This window comes from Tenrec ecaudatus, chromosome 8 (assembly GCF_050624435.1).
Source record: "Tenrec ecaudatus isolate mTenEca1 chromosome 8, mTenEca1.hap1, whole genome shotgun sequence".
NCBI lineage: Eukaryota > Metazoa > Chordata > Mammalia > Afrosoricida > Tenrecidae > Tenrec > Tenrec ecaudatus.
This window is the reverse complement of record NC_134537.1, coordinates 83,023,020-83,043,990: the sequence shown is the minus strand read 5'-3', so window position 1 is coordinate 83,043,990 and position 20,971 is coordinate 83,023,020. Positions and strand designations below refer to the sequence as shown.

At 44.2% G+C, this 20,971-nt stretch overlaps 1 protein-coding gene across 1 annotated transcript in view; it reads left to right on the top strand.

Moving 5' to 3' along the window:
• Positions 1 to 4,408: 4,408 nt before the first annotated feature.
• Positions 4,409 to 20,971, top strand: part of ELP3 (elongator acetyltransferase complex subunit 3) — a 111,862-nt gene continuing 95,299 nt past the window's right edge. The window contains exons 1-5 of the mRNA XM_075556468.1: positions 4,409 to 4,528; positions 10,037 to 10,136; positions 14,121 to 14,259; positions 18,655 to 18,725; positions 19,468 to 19,531. Coding sequence (XP_075412583.1) covers positions 4,510 to 4,528; positions 10,037 to 10,136; positions 14,121 to 14,259; positions 18,655 to 18,725; positions 19,468 to 19,531 — 393 coding nt within the window. The 5' untranslated portion in view covers positions 4,409 to 4,509. The remainder of the gene's footprint in view (positions 4,529 to 10,036; positions 10,137 to 14,120; positions 14,260 to 18,654; positions 18,726 to 19,467; positions 19,532 to 20,971) is intronic.

The window sequence follows — 20,971 nt, the reverse complement described above, 5'->3', positions numbered from 1 at the left end:
CCTGAGGAGAAGCCACATGAATCTACCTGATGCAGCCAGAATCCTGGACCTGGAGAAGCCACATGGAGACCCCTGCCAGGGCCGAGATGCTTACAGCACCACTGGATCTATAAGACTTTCCACCCACTGGCCTGTGATTTTCCTGCATTCAGCATCATTACATGTGTTTTGTGAGTCTGAAGAGGACTTTATAGATTGGTATCAGAGATATGGGCTAATATCGGACGTATGGACTTGATCTGGACTGGGCTGCAATTCTTTCTCAATATCCAACTGCTTTTGTATCTAAAGCTCTTCCTTATACATATATGAGTGTCTATGGATTTGTTTCTCTAGTCTACCCAGACTAACATATTGTCCAAGGTCTTCCTCTGTTTTGCCGACCCTCTACTTTACCAAGCATGATATCCTCCAAGGACTGCTCTTTCCTGACAACATGTCTAAAGTATGTGGGATGAAGTCTTGTCATCCTTGCCCAATAAAAATCACAACATTGGAAACCCCACAAGCAGTTATATTCCATCCTAGAGGGTTGTGCTAGTTTGGATAGACTAGAGAAACAAACCCATGGACACGCTTATGTGAATCAGAAAGAGGTTTTATATAAGAGCCATTAAATACCAAAGATACATTGTAACTCAGTACAGTCCAAGCCCATAAGTCCAATATTAGCCCATATGTCTGATACAAATCTATCAATTCCTTTTCAGGCTCATGAAACACAAGCAATGACACTGAATGCAGGACGATCACAGGCCAGTGGGTAGGAATCTTTGGATCCACTAGCATTGTAAGCATCTCAACGCTGGAGGGGTCTCCATGTGGCTTCGCTGGCTTCAGAGGACTGGTTGCATCAGGGTAGGGCCATGCGGCAGGGCCATGTGGCTTCTCCAGCTCAGGGCACTAGCGTAGTTCCACGTGTCTTGTCAGCTGCACTGTCTCACAGGAAGTCAACCTTATCAGTAGAGTGTCTCCAAGGGAGTTAGCGGAGAGAAAGAAGTGTCTCCCATCTCCAAGGAGGAAAATACAGTAGTTCCCAGAATTCTCAGGAGAAGGCCATGCCCACACAGAGGTCTCATTGGCTATCTCTGGATTGACAGGCTTGACTCCACCCCTACACTCTTAATCCTTAAATTGACACCAGATGTAACTACCACAAGGGTCTAATGAGTCAGAATCACTTAATGGCGATGGGTTGTGTTAATCTCTATAGAAGCATCACTTGGCTTTTCTCTTGCTGAGCCATTGCTAGGTTTGAACCATCAACCTAGTAGTTCACAGCTGAGCACTTAACAATGGCAACATCAAGGCAGCTGAGGTTTTAATACGGGAAGTCACAAAGCTTGCCCAGGACACTTTCTGTACAGCATGGTCGGGTCATAGGCTCGATGTTCCTTCAGTTCTATTGAGAAGTAAAGAACTGAGGACAGAGCAAGTTCTGTTGTGATTAATGAGAGGGAGTCTTACAAAGAAACTTGTGGATGTACTACAGAAAAATGTTACCTCAAGCCTGGTCCCTAACTTGCAACTTGGTGTGCATTTTTCTGGAGAGCCTTTCATAGTTTTGATCAGGATCATTTTCCTATACCATTCATCTGGGATCAGGGTGCCCAACAGGCACTGACCTTTTGACAAAATCATTGTGATTCTCCTGGAATCCAGATTTGGGGTTTGTGGCATGGTTGTGGGTCCTCCCAACCCCCAATGCCATGCACCCTTAGGTGTCTTTTTGAAGGAGCTGTTAGGTAGCCAGAACGGGGGCCAGGGTGTCTACCGGGCATGCTCCAAATTCAGGCCCTTGAGCCAGGACGGGGCAGTAAACCTGGGTGGGCCCCAAACTACGCCAAGTGGGCTTAATTCAGCCAATGGGGTCAACCAGTACCGTCGACCACTCCTTCCAGCGGAAGCTCCTAAGAAAAGCCTGAACCAGGAGACTACCCTCTCCTTTCCAGCTGCTCCTCTGGGGTCCTGGTGGGCCAGGCCTCGGTCTCTCTCTATGGCTGCAGTCACCACGTGTGGGTGTGCAGTGCCAGGAGGGTACCTGTGCTCAGGTTACTGTAACACCTGAAACGGCTTCTATCCTTGATACAAATCCGCTTGGGTCACAAACTAGGTCTCGGCGTGAATTCTTTCTTGTGCGAAGCCAAGGATTGAGGTATTTCTCACCCGAGAAATCTAACAGAACTAGTTTCCTGGAATTGCCTTCAGGTCAGACAATAACCCCAAACCAGTTTCAAAAGCAAAACAAACCCAACCCATTGCTCTGGAGTCCATTCTAACTCACAGTGACCTTACGTAGGATTTCTGAACCGAAGCGTCTATTTTTTTTAAGTTTAAGGCAAAAGTTCAAAGCATAGCATCTTTTAAAAAACAACAACCCCATTTGTTGGGGACTCTTACAGTTCTTATCACAATCCGTACATGCATCCATTGTGTCAAACACATTTGTATATATGTTGCCATCATCATTCTCAAAAACATTTTCTTTCTACTTGAGCCCTTGATATCAGCTCCTCAGTTTCCCCTCCCCCCTCCCCCCTCTTGAACCCTTGTTAATTTAAAAAAAATGTTTTTCTTGTCTTACACTGACTGCTGTCTCCCTTCACCTACTTTCTGTGGTCCATCCTCCTGGGAAGGAGTTATATGTAGATCTTTGTGATTGGTTCTTCCTTTCTCCCCCCCACCTTCCCCTTCCCCTCCTGTTATTGCTACTGTCATTACTCGTCCTGAGGAGTTTATCTGTCCTGGATTCCCTGTGCTGTGAGCTCTTATCTGTACCAGTGTACATGCTCTGGACTGGTCGGATTTGTAAAGTAGAACTGAGGTCATGATAGTGGGGGGCAGGGGGAAGGAAACATTAAAGAACAAGAGGAAAGTTGTATGTTTCATCAGTGCCATACTGCACCCTGACTGGCTTGTCTCTTACTTGTGACCCTTCTGTAAGGGGATGTTCAACTGTCTACGGGAGGGCTTTGCGTCTCTACTCTGAACTCCCCCCTCATTCACATTGATATCATTTTTCGTTCTGGGTCTTTGATGCCTGATACCTGATCCCATCGACACCTCTTGATTACACAAGCTGGTGTGCTTCTTCCATGAGGGCTGTTGCTTCTCAGCTAGATGGATGCTTATTTATCTTCAAGCCTTGAAGACCCCAGACACTGTGTCTTTTGTTAACCAGGCACCATCAACTTTCTTCACCACATTTGCTTTTGCACCCATCTTGTCTTCAGTGATCATGTGGGGAAGATGAGCAGTAACTCACCTTCTAAGGCCAGCTTATTAGAACAAAGTGCTCTTGTGTTGAGGGAGCACTTGAGTAGAGGCCCAATGTCCATCTGCTACCTTAACACATAAATATATATACATAGATCTATTTTCCTATCATTATATATACATATGTTTACATATGTACATGCCTGTATTTAGACCTCTATAAATGTCCTTTGCCTCCTAGTTCTTTCTTCTATTTCCTTTTATTTTCCTCTTGTCCCACTATCATGTTCGGTCTTCATTCGGGTTTCAGTAATTCCTCTCCGCTATATTGCCCTTGATTGAGCCCCACCAGGCATCCTATGCCCTCCTCGCCATCGATTTTGAGCCTACACATCTTATACTGGGGCAGTCTCATCTTTTGCCCACAGAACAGCTGGTGGGGTTGAACCGTCAACATTTTAGTAGCATCTCAATGCCTAATGCACAGCACCACCACAGCTCTAGTATCCAGCCTCAGGGGCCACCATGTAATCATAGGCATTGGGTTCTTTTGGGACATGATGTGCAGCCAGCTTTGAGAGGCAACAAAAACTGTAGGGTCTGCCTAGAGGTGGTGTTTTCGGATACATGGCATGTCCTTGGTGACCCAGTTTCTGTAATGAAGCAACAGAGAAACTCCTGCCATCAAGCCGATCTGGCTTCTTAGTGACCCTGAAAGACAGAGTGGAACAACTGCCCTCTTGGGGAGTTCCGAGGCTGTAAATCTTTACTGGAGCAGAGAGCTTTATCTGACCTTCCAGTGGGGCTGGTGACTTTCGATGTTTCTCTGCGCGTTTGCTTTTTTTAAAATACCCTTTGCCACTCAATGCAACTTGATGCCATTCTTATCCTTTACAGTTTCTGGCGTTATTTCCACACCTATTGTTTTATCTTCAAATGGCTTCCCTGCTCCCGCCCAAGTATCCTCCAGGGTGATGGATGCATCCTTGGTCCCTGGACCTCAACTTGAGATGACCCACTTCAGCTTCCGGACTCAGTTTTGTCCCGTCCTGTTCCGCGCAGGTGGAACTTTCTCTTTAAAGAAATAGTCGTTTCTTTCTAATGTCCCCACCCTACAGGGCTGAACCTGAGAGAGCCGGTCACCAGCTGGCCTGAAAGCCGCCTCTGGGAAAGGCACGCGCTTTACGACACGGTGGCCGTCACTTTACGACAGGCCGGGCTGCTTTGTGGCTGGCAACTTTCCCCGTGGTCCGAGTTCGTGTCTGCGCGGAGGTGGCTGCGAGCACCCTGGAAATGAAGCAGAAGCGAAGAGGTGTGGTGGAGGGAGCGGGACGGGTAGGGGAAAGGGAGGTGGTCGGGAAGAGGGGGCGTTTTGGAGGTCAGATGCGGAGCCCCACTTTTCCCGCGGGAATCCGCTACCTAATCCAATCGCTTCGCCACTTGGGGGTCTGCGGATTCGAGTGCCCTGTCGAGATTCTCGTTTTACGTTTTCTTGTTTTAAGTCGGGAATCTGCCCCTCCCCATGCCTTGATCTTCTCAGACAGTTTCTCTGACTCAGAGAAAACATCCTGTCAGATGTGCTTATGTGACCAAGGAGTTAACGTGGGGGATCGATTTAAAGCCATTTCGGGATCTTTTCAGATTTGTTGTACGACATATTTGACGTATTGTTTGGAGTTTTGTTTGGTTTTTTAAACCTGTAAGCTAAAGAAAAACCCTGCGTTAAATCATCTGGAAGCCTTGGATTTCGTGGAACAGTCTGCAGTTCTCATTTGTATTAGCTCGTGAATTAGGGAGCAGTTCGATCATTTGTCTTTCAATTCCAAGTACTCCTTCTGAGGTTCATTTCTTATCTCGGCAAACTCCTACGAGCAGTTTATAATGATGATGATAAGAATAGCTAACACTTGTTGATACTAATAATTCAAAAATCGAGTAATTTCATAATTCGCCGCATGAGTGTACATCCAAGAATATTGCAGGAAACAATGAAAAGATCTTTCTTAGTCATGGCGAGGTTTCACGTGCTGTATATTAAATGAAGCACACATTTACAAATGAACATTCCCTATGGGTGACTTAGGGAGTTCTGGTGGCATAGTGGTTATACACTGGGCCGCTGACCACAGGGTCCAAAGTTCGAAACCACATGCTGCACCACGGGAAAGCTACATGGCCACTCTGGGAAAAAGTTACAATCTTTGAAGTCCACAAGGGCGGTGCACCCTGTCCTAGATCTCTGAAGAAAGGCATCCTGGTGGCGCACTGGGTTAGTAGTTGGTTGCTCACTACAAGGTGAGTAGTTCGAACCCACTAGCCACTCACGATGGGCTGTGATCCACAAGGTTGGCAGTTTGAAAACACGAGCCGCTCCGTGGGGAAAAAGATAGGACTTTTAAAAAAGAATCATTTTTTTAGGGGCTCATACAACTCCTATCACAATCCATACATACATCAATTGTGTAAAGCACATTTGTACATTCATTGCCCTCATCCTGAAAACATGTGCTCTCCACTTAAGCCCCTAGCATCAGCTTCTCATTTTATCCCATTCCCTCCCCGCTTCCCCCCTTCCTCATGAATGCTTGATAATTTATAAATTATTATTGTCATATCTTACACTGTCCAACATCTCCCTTCGCCCACCTTTCTGTTGCCCATCCCCAGGAAGGAGGTATATGTAGATCCTTGTAATCAGTTCCCCCTTTCCACCCCACCCTCCCTCCACCTTTCCGGTATCATCACTCTCACCACTGGTCCTGAAGGGATCATCCCCCTTGATTCCCTGTGTTTCCAGTTCCTATCTATACCAGTGTGCATCCTCTGGTCTAACCAGACTTGCAAGATAGAATTGGGATTATGATAGTGGGGGTGGGGAGGAGAAAGCATTTAGGAACTAGAGGAAAGTTGTATATTTCATCATTGCTACACTGCACACTGACTGGTTCTGGATCTCCACACACCCCCTCATTCACAATGATATGATTTTTTGTTCTTTGATGCCTGCTACCTGATCCCTTCGACACCTCGTGATCACATAGGCTGGTGCGCTTCTTCCATGTGGGCTTTGTTGCTTCTGAGCTAGATGGCTGCTTGTTTACCTTCAAACCTTTAAGACAACAGACGCTATATCTTGATAACCGGACACCATCAGCTTTCTTCACCACATTTGATTATGTACCCATCTGTCTTCTGCAATCATATTGGGGAGGTGAACACACAGTGATATGATTTTTTGTTCTTTGATGCCTGCTACCTGATCCCTTCGACACCTTGTGATCACACAGGCTGGTGCGCTTCTTCCATGTGGGCTTTGTTGCTTCTGAGCTAGATGGCCGCTTGTTTACCTTAAAGCCTTTTAAGACCCCCAGATGCTATATATTTTTATAGCCAGGCTCCATCAGCTTTCTTCACCACATTTGCTTATGTACCCGCTTTGTCTTCAGCAATTGTGTCGGGAAGGTGAGCATCATGGAATGCCAGGTTTTTTTTTGTTTTCTTTTCAGGGTCAAATCTTTTTTTTTTTAAAACATTTTATTAGGGGCTCATACAACTCTTACCACAATCCATACATATACATACATCAATTGTATAAAGCACATCTGTACATTCTTTGCCCTTATCATTTTCAAAGCATTTGCTCTCCACTTAAGCCCTTTGCATCAGGTCCTCTTTTTTCCCCCTCCCTCCCCGCTCCCCCCTCCCTCATGAGCCCTTGATAATTTATAGATTATTATTTTGTCATATCTTGCCCTATGTGGCGTCTCCCTTCACTCCCTTTTCTGTTGTCCGTCCCCCAGGGAGGAGGTCACATGTAGATCCTTGTAATCGGTTCCCCCTTTCCAACCCACTCACCCTCTACTCTCCCAGTATCGCCCCTCACACCCCTGGTCCTGAAGGTATTATCCACCCTGAATTCCCTGTGCCTCCAGCTCCGATCTGCACCATTGTACATCCTCTGCTCTATCCAGACTTGCAAGGTAGAATTCGGATCATGGTAGTTGGAGGGGAGGAAGCATTTAGGAACTAGAGGAAAGCTGTATTCTTCATAGGTGCTACATCACACCCTGACTGACTCATCTCCTCCCCTAGACCCCTCTGTGAGGGGATCTCCAGTGGCCGACAAATGGGCTTTGGGCCTCCACTCTGCACTTCCCCCTTCATTCACTATGGTAAGATTTTTTTTTTTTCTGATGATGTCTTATACCTGATCCCTTTGGCACCTCGTGATTGCACAGGCTTGTGTGCTTCCATGTGAGCTTTGTTGCTTCTGAGCTAGATGGCCGCTTGTTCACCTTCAAGCCTTTAAGACCCCAGACACTATCTCTTTTGATAGCCGGGCACCATCAGCTTTCTTCGCCACATTTGCTTATGCGCCCATTTGCCCTCGGCGATTGTATCATGGAAGTGTGCAGCCAATGATATGAGTTTTTGTTCTTTGATGCCTGATAACTGATCCTTCCGGGACCACGTGGTCACACAGGCTGGTGTGTTCTTCCATATGGGCTTTGTTGCTTCTGAGCTAGATGGCCGCTTGTTTACCTTAAAGCCTTTTAAGACCCTAGATGCTATATCTTTTGATAGCCAGACACCATCAGCTTTCTTCACCACATTTGCTTATGTACCCGCTTTGTCTTCAGCAATTGTGTCGGGAAGGTGAGCATCATGGAATGCCAGTTTAATAGATCAAAGTGTTCTTGCATTGAGAGAGTACTTGAGTGGAGACCCAATGTCCATCTGCTACCTTAATACTAAACCTATACATATATGCACATAGATCTATTTCCACATCCTCATATATAAATATATTTACATATGCACATGTCTTTATTTAGACCTCTGTAAATGTCCTTTGCCTCCTACCTCTTTCCTCTATTTCCTTTTACTTTCCTCTTGACCCACTGTCATGTTCAGCCTTCATTTGGGTTTCAGTAATACCTCCCTGTTGGAATATGGAAGCAGTACCATATTCATTACCCTTAGTCACACCCTACCAGGCCTCCTACACCCTCTTCACCACCAATTTTGGATCACTTGTTCCCTTGTCCCTGGATCACTTCCTTTCCCCCCACCTCTCCCTCTCCCATGTCCCCCTGGAAGTGTCGGTCCAGTTGTTTTCTCCTTCAGATTGTTCATCCAGCCTCTCTTATTTAGTCAGACCTGCGGAGATTATAACATGCACTAAAACAAGACAGAGCAAAACCAAGCAATAATATACAACAAAACAACAACAACAAATCAGTGACAAAAAACAAAACACAAACAACAAGAAAGAAAATCTTGTAGTTAGTTCAAGGACTGTTTGTTGGCCTTTAGGAGTGTTTTCTGGTCCAGTCTGATAGGGCACCAAGCCCTGACCCCAAAGCCTATTTTTGTTATTCCCTGGGGAGTTCGTTGCTCTGTTCCCCTTTCTGTTCTGTTCTACACCCTTAGTGTTTTCCCTGTGGTGGGTTCACATCGGGCAGAATTCTCAAACTGTGTCTCCAGTGTTGTCTCCTGTAGGGCTATGGGTCAGTGAGGAATGTTGTGTTTCATAGTGGGCTGGCCATATGGTGTTCTCTGTGGATTGGCTGCTCTGAGTGGGAATATCGTTCTCAAGGCTTGGTGGACCAAGGTGTGCTCCACTTTCTCTTCCTCCCCTTCATTTGCTCCCGTGTGCTCTGATCAGACATGCCCCTCACAGAGCTGCAGATTCCGTGCTGTCCTCTGAAATAAATTCTTCTGGGGGGAGGGTCAGCCGTCCACATAGTTGGGATTGGGGCCGGCCCCTCAGACCTCTCTACTGCTTCCATATTCCATGCCAGCATGTTGCATTCACATCTTCGAGCACTGGATTGAAGTCTGGTTCTTCTTTCCTTGTGGAGACATAAGCAATACCCTCCCCTTGGGTTGGGTTAGTGTCCTGTACCCCCGCTACCCATTTCTTTTTAATTTTTTTCCTCCCTGCCCCCTTTTTAGTTGGCTACCATAAGTATCCCTGGATTTGCACTCTCTATAAACAGTAACAGTCTTGGAAATGGGGCAGGTCTACCCTGCCCTATAGGGTCGCTATGAGTCTGCATTGACTCGATGACCGTGAGTGAGCCAGTCCATGGGATAAAGAGGAGGCTTTCTGCTCCTGTAAACCACAGCCCTAGGAACCCACAGGGGCAGTTCTACTCTGCCCTGAATATTGCTGTGAATCAATATCGGCTCAGTGGTGGTGAAAAAGGATTTCTTATCAAGGGTTCACTTTAAGGGAAAGAAGGAAGCGCCAGGTTTTGGGGTCCCCCCCCATTGTTTCCTGTAACCATTCTTCTGCCTTTCATTTCCTTTATATGGTCTAGTCAAAATGCGTTCTTTTTCCCTCTTAAAAAACCTCAAACCTCAAACTCACTATTATCGAGCCAATTCATATTCCGAGTGACCCTATAAGGCAGGGTAGCCCTGCCCCGTGGCTTTCTGAGACTAACTCTTTAGAAGTCTTTCTCCCAGCGGAAGCAGCTGGTGGTTTTGAACTGTTGACCACTAGTGGTCAGCCATGCGTTGTTAACCAGGTCAACAGTTGTGGGTTTTTGGTCTCTCCCCGTAACTATCATGCTAATTACAGTGTGTGTACCCCTAAAGTGAGTTCTTCCCACGTAGAAGTAAAATTAGGTTTGTTTTAAGTAAGAAATGTTATGATCAAATTGTATCGATAAAGGTTTAGTGTCTTTTGAACTTGACCTACTTCCTTGGAGCTACTTGGTTGGAGTGATTTTGGAAGGAGAAACTGCTAATAAGTACGATTTGAAGTCTTTAGTGAGTAATATGTTTACATTGTTGAACATTTTCTTTTCAGGAGATCTCAGCCCTGCTGAGTTGATGATGCTGACCATAGGAGATGTTATTAAACAGCTGATTGAAGCCCACGAACAGGGGAGAGATATCGATCTCAATAAGTAAGTAGGTCTCCGTTGTGGCTCTTAGGTGCTATAGAGTCAGGCTCTGACCCATAGTTATCCCATGCACAAGTCAGCGAAACACTGCCTGGTTCTGCGCCGTCTTAACAATTGTTCCTATGTTTGAGCCCATTGTTACAGGGGTGGATCTCTGAAAAGGGCCTTCAGAAAGTTCATGGGAAAATCCTATTATCTTTCAATTCTGTTTTTTCATGAACTTTTTGAAGTCCCCTTGTATTAAAAAGTGGACAAGTATGTTCTTAGTAGATGTCTTTTATGAAAAAATCTAGTGCCATTGTTTTCTCCCTCATTTTATTTTGTAGTTGAAAATTGAAGCTTTTTACCCTACCCTCTTTCTCAGTGGCAAAATAGCCCTCTAGCCTAATAAGATCAGGAACTTTTTTTTTAAAAGGAACTAATATTTATCGTGTGCTTGTTCTGATACTGTAAGGTATGCATTGAACTGCTAACTAATTGCAAGGTCAGTGGTTCACAGCCACCAAATCCCCCGAGGGAGAATGGTGCAGCTGTCTGCTCCTATAAAGAATTACAGCCTTGCTCAGGCCTGCCTTTAACTGCAGGCTAGACATGTGTACAGGCACAGATAAGAGCTCAGGACACACATGGACTCCAAATGGGAATAGCAATACCAGAAGGGTCGGGGGAAGGGTCAGGATAGGAGGGGAGAAAGGAGGAACCAATCACAATGATCAACAAATACCAACACCCCCTCCCTCCAGAGGGACTAGCAACAGAAACTGTGGGGGAAGGGAGACAGCGGTCGAGGTGTAAGATAGGAAAATAATAATAATTTATAATTTATCAAGAGGTCACGAGGGCGGGGAGGGGAGGGAGGGAAAAAAGGAGCTGATATCAAAGGCTCAATAGAAAGTAAATGTCTAGAAAATAATGATGGCAACATATGCACCAGTAGGCTTGATACAATTGATGTATGGATTGTTATAATAAGAGTTATAAGAGCCCGCAATAAAATGATCTTTTAATAAAAATAGAGAAAAATTAAAGAAAAACGATTTACAGCCATGGAAGCGGTGCGTGGGGTCGCGGATGTAGAATTGGGATGGAGCTGTACGCCGTGCCCTGTAGTCACTGGTAGGTAGAGGCGGAGTCAGCTCTGACTCTGAGCGGCGAGTGCAGCAGAAGCAAACTCCGTGCAGTCTGCACCGCCCTCACCACTGCTCGTGGCTTTGAGCCCATTGCTGCAGCCCCTGTGCTGTCAGTCCGTCCCCTCAGGACCCTCTTCTTCTCTCCGACTTCTCCTGTTAGTGCGTTGTGTGCCTTAACTCGTTACTCCTCAAACCTGTGTGGGAAAGGCACTGATGGCACCTTCAGCCCACAGCCGAGTCCTCTGAGGCATGGAGAGGCACCTCGGGTGGCCTAGAAGGAAGTGGCAGAGCTGGGATCGAGGAGCGTGCCAGCTGGCTGCAGGGCCCATCTGCCCTGGTTGCTTCCCTACTTGGCTGGCTTTTCAAGTCCACGCAGTTTCAGAGGCAAGGCTACTTTTCGGCCAGAATCCCGTTTCTTTTGAGACTCTGGCTACCTTAGAGCCTCTCTAACACCTGCACTCGGCCTCCTCTCACTGTCTTATTCAGCCAGGTCCTCAGCTAGCCACGGTCTTTCATCTCTGCTTTTTTCCCCCCAGTCATGTAATCACTATTTATAAATCTAGTCTAATGAAAGTATTGTGCCTCCTCTTTTCTTAGGCCCTATTCTCTGTTACTTTACCTTTTCTGAAAACACTGCTTAGCAAACATTTGCAAAAGGAGTAAAGAAGTAAATCATTAGCCCCCTTGACTGTGAAGACCTTGTGTTTTCCTGACTTTTCCTCCACATCTTTGTTTTGTGTGCCCGTCAGTTGATTCTGACCCACAGTGACCCAAGAGACAGTGGAACTGCCCCATAGAGCCTCCTAGGCTGAAATCTTGATGGCAGCAGATTACCAGGCCTTTTCTCAGTCAACGTCTTCAGTAGATTTACTCTTTTTTTTGCATGAGTGCACGTGTTGTGTCTTAATTACACAAATAACTGTATACATACTTTACTGAATATTTCTATTTATTGTATGTTTGTTGTCCCTATTTAGCAATTTGTGTGATTTACATTACCTAAAGAATTTAATCTCTGACCCTGATTCCTGAGAGATAACACTGGCCTCTGGAATTTCTTGAGGAATTGAGATGCCTTTGTTACCTTTAAAGGAGCCCTGGAGACATACTAGGATCTGTGGGTACAGAGGTACGCTTTGGAGTTGGTACCCACAAGGTCAGCAGTGTGAACCCATCAGTCATTCCGCTGGAGAAAGATGGGGCTTCCTGCTCCCAGACAGAGTTACAGTCTTGGAAACCCACAGGGGCGGTTCTGTCCTGTCCATAGGGTAGAATCGACTTGATGGCAGTGAGTGTGGATTTGGTTTTCTACGGGCTATGAACTACACCTGAGAATTTAAGCTAATGAGTTGTGACTTTTGAGTGCAACTACCTCGTTTAGAAAGACCACCTCGTGATAACAGCTGACTGAGTCAGTAAGGCTCCAGACTGAGGCCCCAGTAAAGCTCTGCACCCAGCTCCAGGTTTCCTGGGTGGTGAAAGGCATTCATGTGCAAGAGATGTGCATCCCTCTCGGGCAGCGGGTCGCAACCCCTTTGGGGTCGGAAGACCCTTTCACAGGGGCCCCCTAATTCCTAATAGTAGTAAAGTTATAGTGATGAAGTAGCAATGAAAATAATGTTATGCTTGGGGGGGGGGGGTGTCACCACATGAGGAACTGTGTGAAAGGGCTGCCGCATTAGGAAGGATGAGAACCACAGCTCTATGGGACATAGACGCTCCACTCTGGGAACCTCTGAGACGTTGGCAGCAGGTCAGACGTGAGGGGGAGACCTGGGGCCGTGGGCAGGCAGATTTAGCAGTCTGTAGGACCGTGTCCCCTAACATGGGAGATCGGACCTGGGTTAGGATCAGAGCAGGCGTGTAGTTGGGACCAGAACGGCAATGGCAGAGAAGTAGGGATTTGATATTTTCCATGCCGTATTAAGGTTTATTGAAAATCACAAAAGCACCCCACAGATTCGTCTCAGAAACCAAACTCAGTTCACTGCCATAAAGTTGATTCCAACTCATCGTGACCCCATAGAGCAAGGTAGAACTGCCCCTGTGGGTTTCTGACATTAACTCTTTATGGGAGTAGAAAGTCTTGTCTTTCTTGCAGAATGGCTGGTGGTTTTGAACTTCTGACCTTGTAGTTAGTAGCCCTAGACTAGGGCTCCCTACAGATGCTTACTTTCAGGTGGATGAAATTAGGGCAGCTGTTAGAGTGTGGCTAGCAGGCACAAAGAAAAGAAAAGCTGGTGAAATGATAATGTCAAAGGAACTCTCAGGAGAAAGGCCACTTCTAAGGGTTAGGGCTTAGGTGACACTCAGGAAGGGGCACACCAGGGGCCTCTACAGTGTCCTAACTTGTATTGTGGTTACATGAGTGATTAAGCACTTAAGCAGTGTATAATTGCTTATTAATGTGTATTTAATTGATAACTTTATTATTGTTTATTAGATTTTGTTCTTTATGTTCTATATTTCCTGTTCTAAAATGTTTTTGAACTTTATAAAACACATATGTTAGTTCCTCTCGGACTCAACATAGCATGTCTTGACTGTATTTGTCTAAGAAAGTATTTCCCAACCAAAAATGAACCAACTGCCCTTGAGTTGAATCCAACCATGTCTGACGTGTGTGTCCCTCTCCCTCCCCTCCCCCAAGACAGTTGGCATTGTCTGGAGACATGCCTAGTGCTGGTTGGGAAGGGAACATTTTTGGTTTTTTATTTCTGATATTCACAGATCTAAAAGTCCCTATTATTACCTGGGAAAGGGATAGGGAAAATGATGAGATTTAATTAAAAATGTATATAATACTTTTTGTAACTTCTCCTTGAAATGTTGTGATCTTGGTAATGCTTACTTCCAGGGTGAAAACCAAGACGGCTGCCAAGTATGGTCTTTCAGCACAGCCCCGCCTGGTGGACATCATTGCTGCAGTCCCACCACAGTATCGAAAGGTCTTGGTCCCCAAGCTAAAGGCAAAACCCATCCGAACTGCCAGTGGGGTAAGTTGTTCAATTCCTCTTGTGCCTGAAATCCCTGCCTTCGTGTATCTTCTTGGATATTTGCGCCTGTATTTCTAACATGCTCTCTGGATAAATTTTCAAGTTTTACAGTTAGCCATTATCCATGGACTTGCCACTTAGGAAGATAAATATCTAGCAACTTGTCAAACCCTGGCTGATAACAGCTGTCTTCTAGGACACCATGTTCCGTGCTTCTTCCATATCTGATTTTTTTCATTCCTTTTTTTGAGGGTTATTCTTGTTTTGCTTTCCTCGCAGAGTTGGTGTATCGGTGCCCTGGTGATGTAGTGGTTACACATTAGGCTGCTAACTGCAAGGTCAGCAGTTTGAAACCACCAGCCACTCTGCAGGAGAAAGATGGGGCTTTCTACTCCCATAAGAATTATAGTCTCAGAAACCCACAAAGGAAGTTCTATCCTGTCTTATAGGGTCTCTATAAATCAGAATTAACTCAGTGGAAGTGAGTTTTGAGAAAAATGGGTGTTGTGTATTGTCTTGGAGCTACTGTTTTTATTGAACCCAAACCCATCACTATAGCCCTGATTCAGGATTATAGCAACCCTGTAGGCCAGCATAGAACTGGGGGTTTCCAAGTCTATACTGGGAATGGAAGCAGCCTGCCACCTCTTTCTCTGATAAAGTGGCAGCTGGGTTCAAACCATGGACCTTTTGGTCGGTAGCCAAGCACTCATCCACTGTGCCACCAGGGCGCCTACTATTTCCATTACTTGACATGTAGACTTTGGTAATCTCAGTCATTTGATGTGTTAAGAATTGCCATCTGCTAACTCCCAGATGACCTCTTCCCAAGCTTAAAGCTCATATCAAATTGCCTGTGTGTTGACAATTTCTTTACAAATAATTAATATCAGAACTCATACCAAGGAGTTCGAGATTAAAGCTGCCCCAAATGTCCAACTCTTCCAAGATACTACTGTCCGTCTTTAACTCCCACCAAATGGTTGGGTGGGACTATGCAAATAGGGTGAGTGTGACACTAATGGAGGGGATGGTCAGCTTTTGTTACTGCCCTTCTGGCTGTGATCGAGTGTCTTTGAAGCATCAGTAGATAGAGAAAGCCCAAGGTCCTTGAAGAGCACCTTAAAAGCTCCCCTTTCCCCTCAGCCCCCCTACCATGCCCCCTAGGACTAATCCAGTTACTGTCTGTAGATAAAAGGTTAGCAGTTCAAAACTACACATTTCTCCTTGGGAGAAGGATGAGGCTTTCTACTCCCATAAAGAGATAAACCCTTCAGAATTAGTAAAGGGAAGAATGATTCCCAGAGGGTGCAGAAAGAAGTAGGGAGGGGTGGGGTCAGTGGGAAAGGGGAACTGGTAGCAATGACGACTATATAACCCACTTGAGGGAAACAAATAACAGAATTGTAGGCAAATGGATAAATTGGATGGTGTAAGATACAGCCAAAAAAAGTTATAAAAGGAATAAATTTAATATAACAGCAAGGGTGCTTGGTGGGGGAGGGCAAGAATAAAGGGAAACTGATATCAAAGAGTGCAAGAGGAAGGAAAATGTTTTGAAAATGGTGGTGGTAGTAATTGTACCACCATGCTTGATCTGATTGAACTGTGACTTGTTATAATATCTGTAAGAGCTCCCAATAAAATGGAAAAAGAAAATGATCTAAAATCCCAGAGTTACAGTCTCAGAAACCCAGAGGAGCAGTTCTACCCTGCAATGTAGGGCTGCCATGAGGTAAAATCAATTCAGTGGCACTGAGTTTGGGTTTGTCTATATATATAATTTTGAAAGATAATCTCAATTTAGAGAAAACTTAGAAGTAAAATACACAGATTTATGTACTACATGTGTTTATTGCTATCAGAGTGTTGGCACTCCCAGGCCCTCTCACTGGATCAAGCTATGGATTATATGTACACATACATACATGCTGGTATGTAGCTATATATAAAACACAGTTATATATACCCCTGTACCTTTCTGTGTGTTCATCTACAGTGGAAATTGAGTTCAACCCACTCCCCTATCAGTTTGCTAGACCAGGATGGCTCGTGTGTTGTGCTAGACCGGGATGGCTCGTGTGTTGTGCTAGACCGGGATGGCTCGTGTGTTGTGCTAGACCGGGATGGCTCGTGTGTTGTGCTAGACCGGGATGGCTCGTGTGTTGTGCTAGACCGGGATGGCTCGTGTGTTGTGCTAGACCGGGATGGCTCGTGTGTTGTGCTAGACCAGGATGGCTCGTGTGTTGCTCTGATGCTAGAAGCTGTGCTCCTGTGATTTTAACCCCAGCAGCGCCACCATGCCGAACAGGGTTCAGCGGAGCTCTCAGACTAAAAAAACAGGAATCCACTTCTGAGGGATTCGCCACTGAACATGTTTGGTGGCAAAACAATCAGAATGAGAAATGTATGAAGTATGAATCTAGAAAATTGGAAGTAATAAAAAAATGAAAAAGAAGGCACAAGAATCGATATCTTAGGCTGAAATGGACTAGTCTTGGCCATTTTGAATCAGATAATCTTTTGATTTATTGTGCTCAATTTACAAATTGAAAAGGAATGACTTTGTGTTCATCATCAAAAAAGAACATATCAAGAACATATCATTGTCTTGCAGTACAATGCTGTTTGTGATAGGATGGTATCTACCAGCCTATAAGGAAGAGCAGTCTTCCTATGGTGAAGCAATTGAAGAATTTTACCAACTTCTTGTGTGAAATTGATCAAACATGCAATCAAGATGTGTTGATAATTACTGGTGATTGTAATGAAAACAATGAGGAAGGATCGTTAGTTGGAATCTATATCCTTGGGGATAGAAATGAAGCTGGTAATCCCATGACAGGATTTTGCAAGACCAATGGCTTCAATACAAATGCTTGACTATAGACTTGGCTATCACTGGATTGAATACACAGGAATCAAATTGACTGCATCTGTAGAAAAACACGGTCATTAGCCAAAGCAATGTCACGGACCAACTGTGAAATAGTGTGGGTTTTTTTTTGCTCATATGCAAATTCATGTTGACGCTGAAAAAAATAAAACAAGTCTATATGAGTAGAATGACTTGATCTTTTTGGACAAGAGCCAGAATATGACCTTGAGTAGATCCCACGTAAAGTTAGAGCCCCACCGAGTTTGGTAGATGATACCAAGAACACCATACATAAAGCACTTAAAGGTCATTTAAGTGACTAACAAGGACGTCAGAAGACACTGAAACTTGCTCTTGAGTGTAGGGAAGCTAAAATAAAAGGGAGAAATGATGAAGTGAAAGCTGCAGAGAAACTTTCAAAGAGCATCTTTATGTGAGATGTATGAAGGCCTGGAGTTAGGGAAGCACAAAGGAAGAACATACTCAGCGTATCTCAAGCTGGAAAAACAAAACAAAGCAAGAAATAACAGCCTCGGTTCCAGCATTGAAGATCTGTGGGCAAAATGTTGAAAGATGAAGGAAACATCAAAAGAAGATGGAAGAAATACAGAGAGTCATAATACCACGAGGAACTGGTTGACATTCAACCATTTCAGGAGGTAGCACCTAATCAAGAGCTGATGGTATGGAGGAAGAAATCAAGGAGCACTGAAGACACTGGCCGAAACAAGGCTCCCAAAAGAACAACTGCTGAAGAGGGTGCAGAGACTGGAACTCTGATTCACTACCGGTGGGTCTGTCAAGATGTACAGCTGTTGTGGGGAGTGATGTGCTACTTCAAACAACTGGGAAGAGAAATTCCTGATGATCCTGCAGTACCTCTGCTGGGTATATACCCTCAAGCAGTAAAAGCCCTAACACAAACAGACACATGCTCTCACTCCCATGTTCACTGCAGCACTTTTCACAAAAGCAAGACATTGGAAGAACCCCAATGCCCATAAGCAGAAGAACGGATAAAGAAACTTTGGTACATACACACCATGGCAATGATGAAACGATGGAACTCCTCACGCCATGGATGGGTCTGGAGAACACTAGGCTGAGTGAAGCTAGTCAAGCAGAAAAGAGCACAGATTGGATGAGACCATCACTGGAAGGATAAAGGTCAGGACCGAGACCTGCATACCTAAAGGTAACAGACTTTGACAGCTCTCCCGGGAGGGAGGCGCTGGATGGGAAGATGAAACAATGGGCTGGAAGGTTGACTAGCACTGACTTGGGAGCAGGAGGGATGGAGTTCCAGAAAAGGGAGCTGAGAAATTAGGGAAGGTGAGGTGGTATGGTATGGAATAGGGTGGGGAGGCAGGTTGATAAGTGGTTTGGACTGTTGAATTATGATGTTGGGGAAATACCAGCCTCTGATGTCATTCCTCTCTGTAACTTCTGATATATACCCACTCTCCAGGATTGTGTATTAACCATGCTGCAATCGATTTTAAATGAATCTTTTATAGATTGCTGTTGTGGCTGTGATGTGCAAACCCCATAGATGTCCACACATCAGTTTTACAGGAAATATATGTGTGTAAGTATGATTTTAGTAAGTTGTATGGGTCATTTAATTGAAGTACGCCCCCTACCAACTTTAACCAATGTGTACTGGTAAAGCTTCCATTTAATAAATTCACAAGTTAGTTTTCTGAAACAAGCAATAGGGTATTTCAGTACTTAAAATAACAAAAGTAGAAAGATTTTAGTTGGTAGGAAAAATGTCTTCTTACATAGTAGACATTTTATTAACAAATGAAACATGTGCTTCCTAAATTCTAGTAGTTAGACATTTAAATTTAATTTGGATCAGAAAAGTATCAAAATGGAAGGTTATGTGTATAAATAACCTCTGCGTGTATAAGTTCTTCTGTACATTTAGATAGAAACAGAAGTTAGTTTCTACTGTATGAATCTACGTAGGAAAGTTAGAAGGTAAAAAGATTTCTTAGAGTGTATTTTTATAAGGGAAGCGCAATGAGTATCAACCCAAAATTAAAGAAAACGAATTAAAGAAAAGTGCCTCATATTTGCTCCTAGGACCCGAACCCTTTAAAGCTACTGTGACTGGAATATTTAGGCAGAGAGTGTAATAAATAATGTTGCTTTACGTATTTCTCCTCTTTGTAGAAAAAAGCGTTACTTGTAGACATTGCAAAGGTACTATTGTTAGGAGAATGACCTTGATACCAAGACTCTATGGAGCCTGTCAGTTCTGAAGACGATTTGTAGAACTCAGTGTTATTCCTGACATCCTACTTTGCTTGTTGTCTTGGCAGATACTGCCCTGGTGGACCGGACTCCGATTTTGAGTATTCAACTCAGTCTTACACTGGATATGAGGTAAAGTGAAATAATATTGTGTCAATGAAATGTTATATCATATTTTTCGTGTGATTTTACAAGTATTTGCTTTCCTAAAAGTTTCATTTTGTGTTTTTTTCCCCTGATTCCACCAAAGATTTATGTGCTATTCTAGTCACTGTAGAAATGCAACATTAAACTTTATAGCAGCCTTTTGAAGGTAGACACTCGTGTTGCCTCCTTTTTACAGGTGGACACTCAGGTATACAGGGCTTGCAGGACTGTCTGGAAGCGGCTGAGTCAGGCCTTCTTTTTTGCAGCGCTTCCCACCACTACACTGAACTACCTCTTCAGCCAGGAACAAAGCAAACAAGGTCCCTGGTCTTCTGGGATTTGCATTCTACAAATGAAGAAGGACGATAAATCAGGCAACAAGAAAGTATCAGCTACAGATAGTGCCCTGTTTAGGAGGGGATTCTGTTCTTGCTTGTGACTCAGTCAGAATCCATTCTGACATAAGTCGAATACCTCATTCAGAAATTTTTCATTGACACTGCCTTTTAAAACCAATCTCATTATAAACTTGTTCTTTATTTCTCTTTGGAGGTTGGAAATGTTACATAGAAACTTAGAGATACATTTTGCTATAAACACGCATGCATAAAAATACATAAATCATAAAAATTAACTAAAGATGAGGAAGACTTGGCATTTCGTCATGTGTAATAACTGTACTTGTGGAAGGTTCTGGACTATCTGGATTACTTCTGGGAATGACATGTTTCGAGTTAGAAATTAGTGAGACATGTCTGTACGGTCCTTTTGTTTTTGTCATGTATTTTGTGGTGACATCTCACTGCTTCCTGAAATGACCTGTATTGTCTTTAGTAAAGTGATCAACATTTCATCTGTTTTTAAGCAACTAAAGCCTCTCATGCACTTTAGAAAATTAGACCTGTTTGGCAACATTTTGAACAGTAAATCATTATATTGAACATTGGTGAGAGACCATCTGAGAATGGTAACACCAGCAAATTGCATGCTGAAAAACACCTGGGATGAGTGGAAGTGTAATTTATTGCAGTGTTGTAAGTTGGGATTACCTGTACTGATAAATGTGAGGCAGAGAATTGCGATAGGACATTAGAGATAGGGAGTAGCTGGGTTCTAGTCGAGCTGTGTTGGCTAGGAATGGATTCTCTGAGGAGCTGGTGTTTAAAGTGAGGCCTGGAAGACATGAAGGAGCCGGTTATATGAATACCACGAAAGAGCATTTCTAGTTGAGGGAATAGTTAGGACAAATACACAAAGTAAAAGTGACCTTGGGGCGTTGTGGAACACAGGTGGTACATAAAAGCATGAGGTTGGAGAGGGAAAGAAATCAGAGTAGTCCAGTAAGAATCTGAGTTTACCACAGGTGCCATTAGAAGACTGTCCTTAGTGTAAGGGGCTGTTTTAATTTGGGTTTCCCAAAAGTTA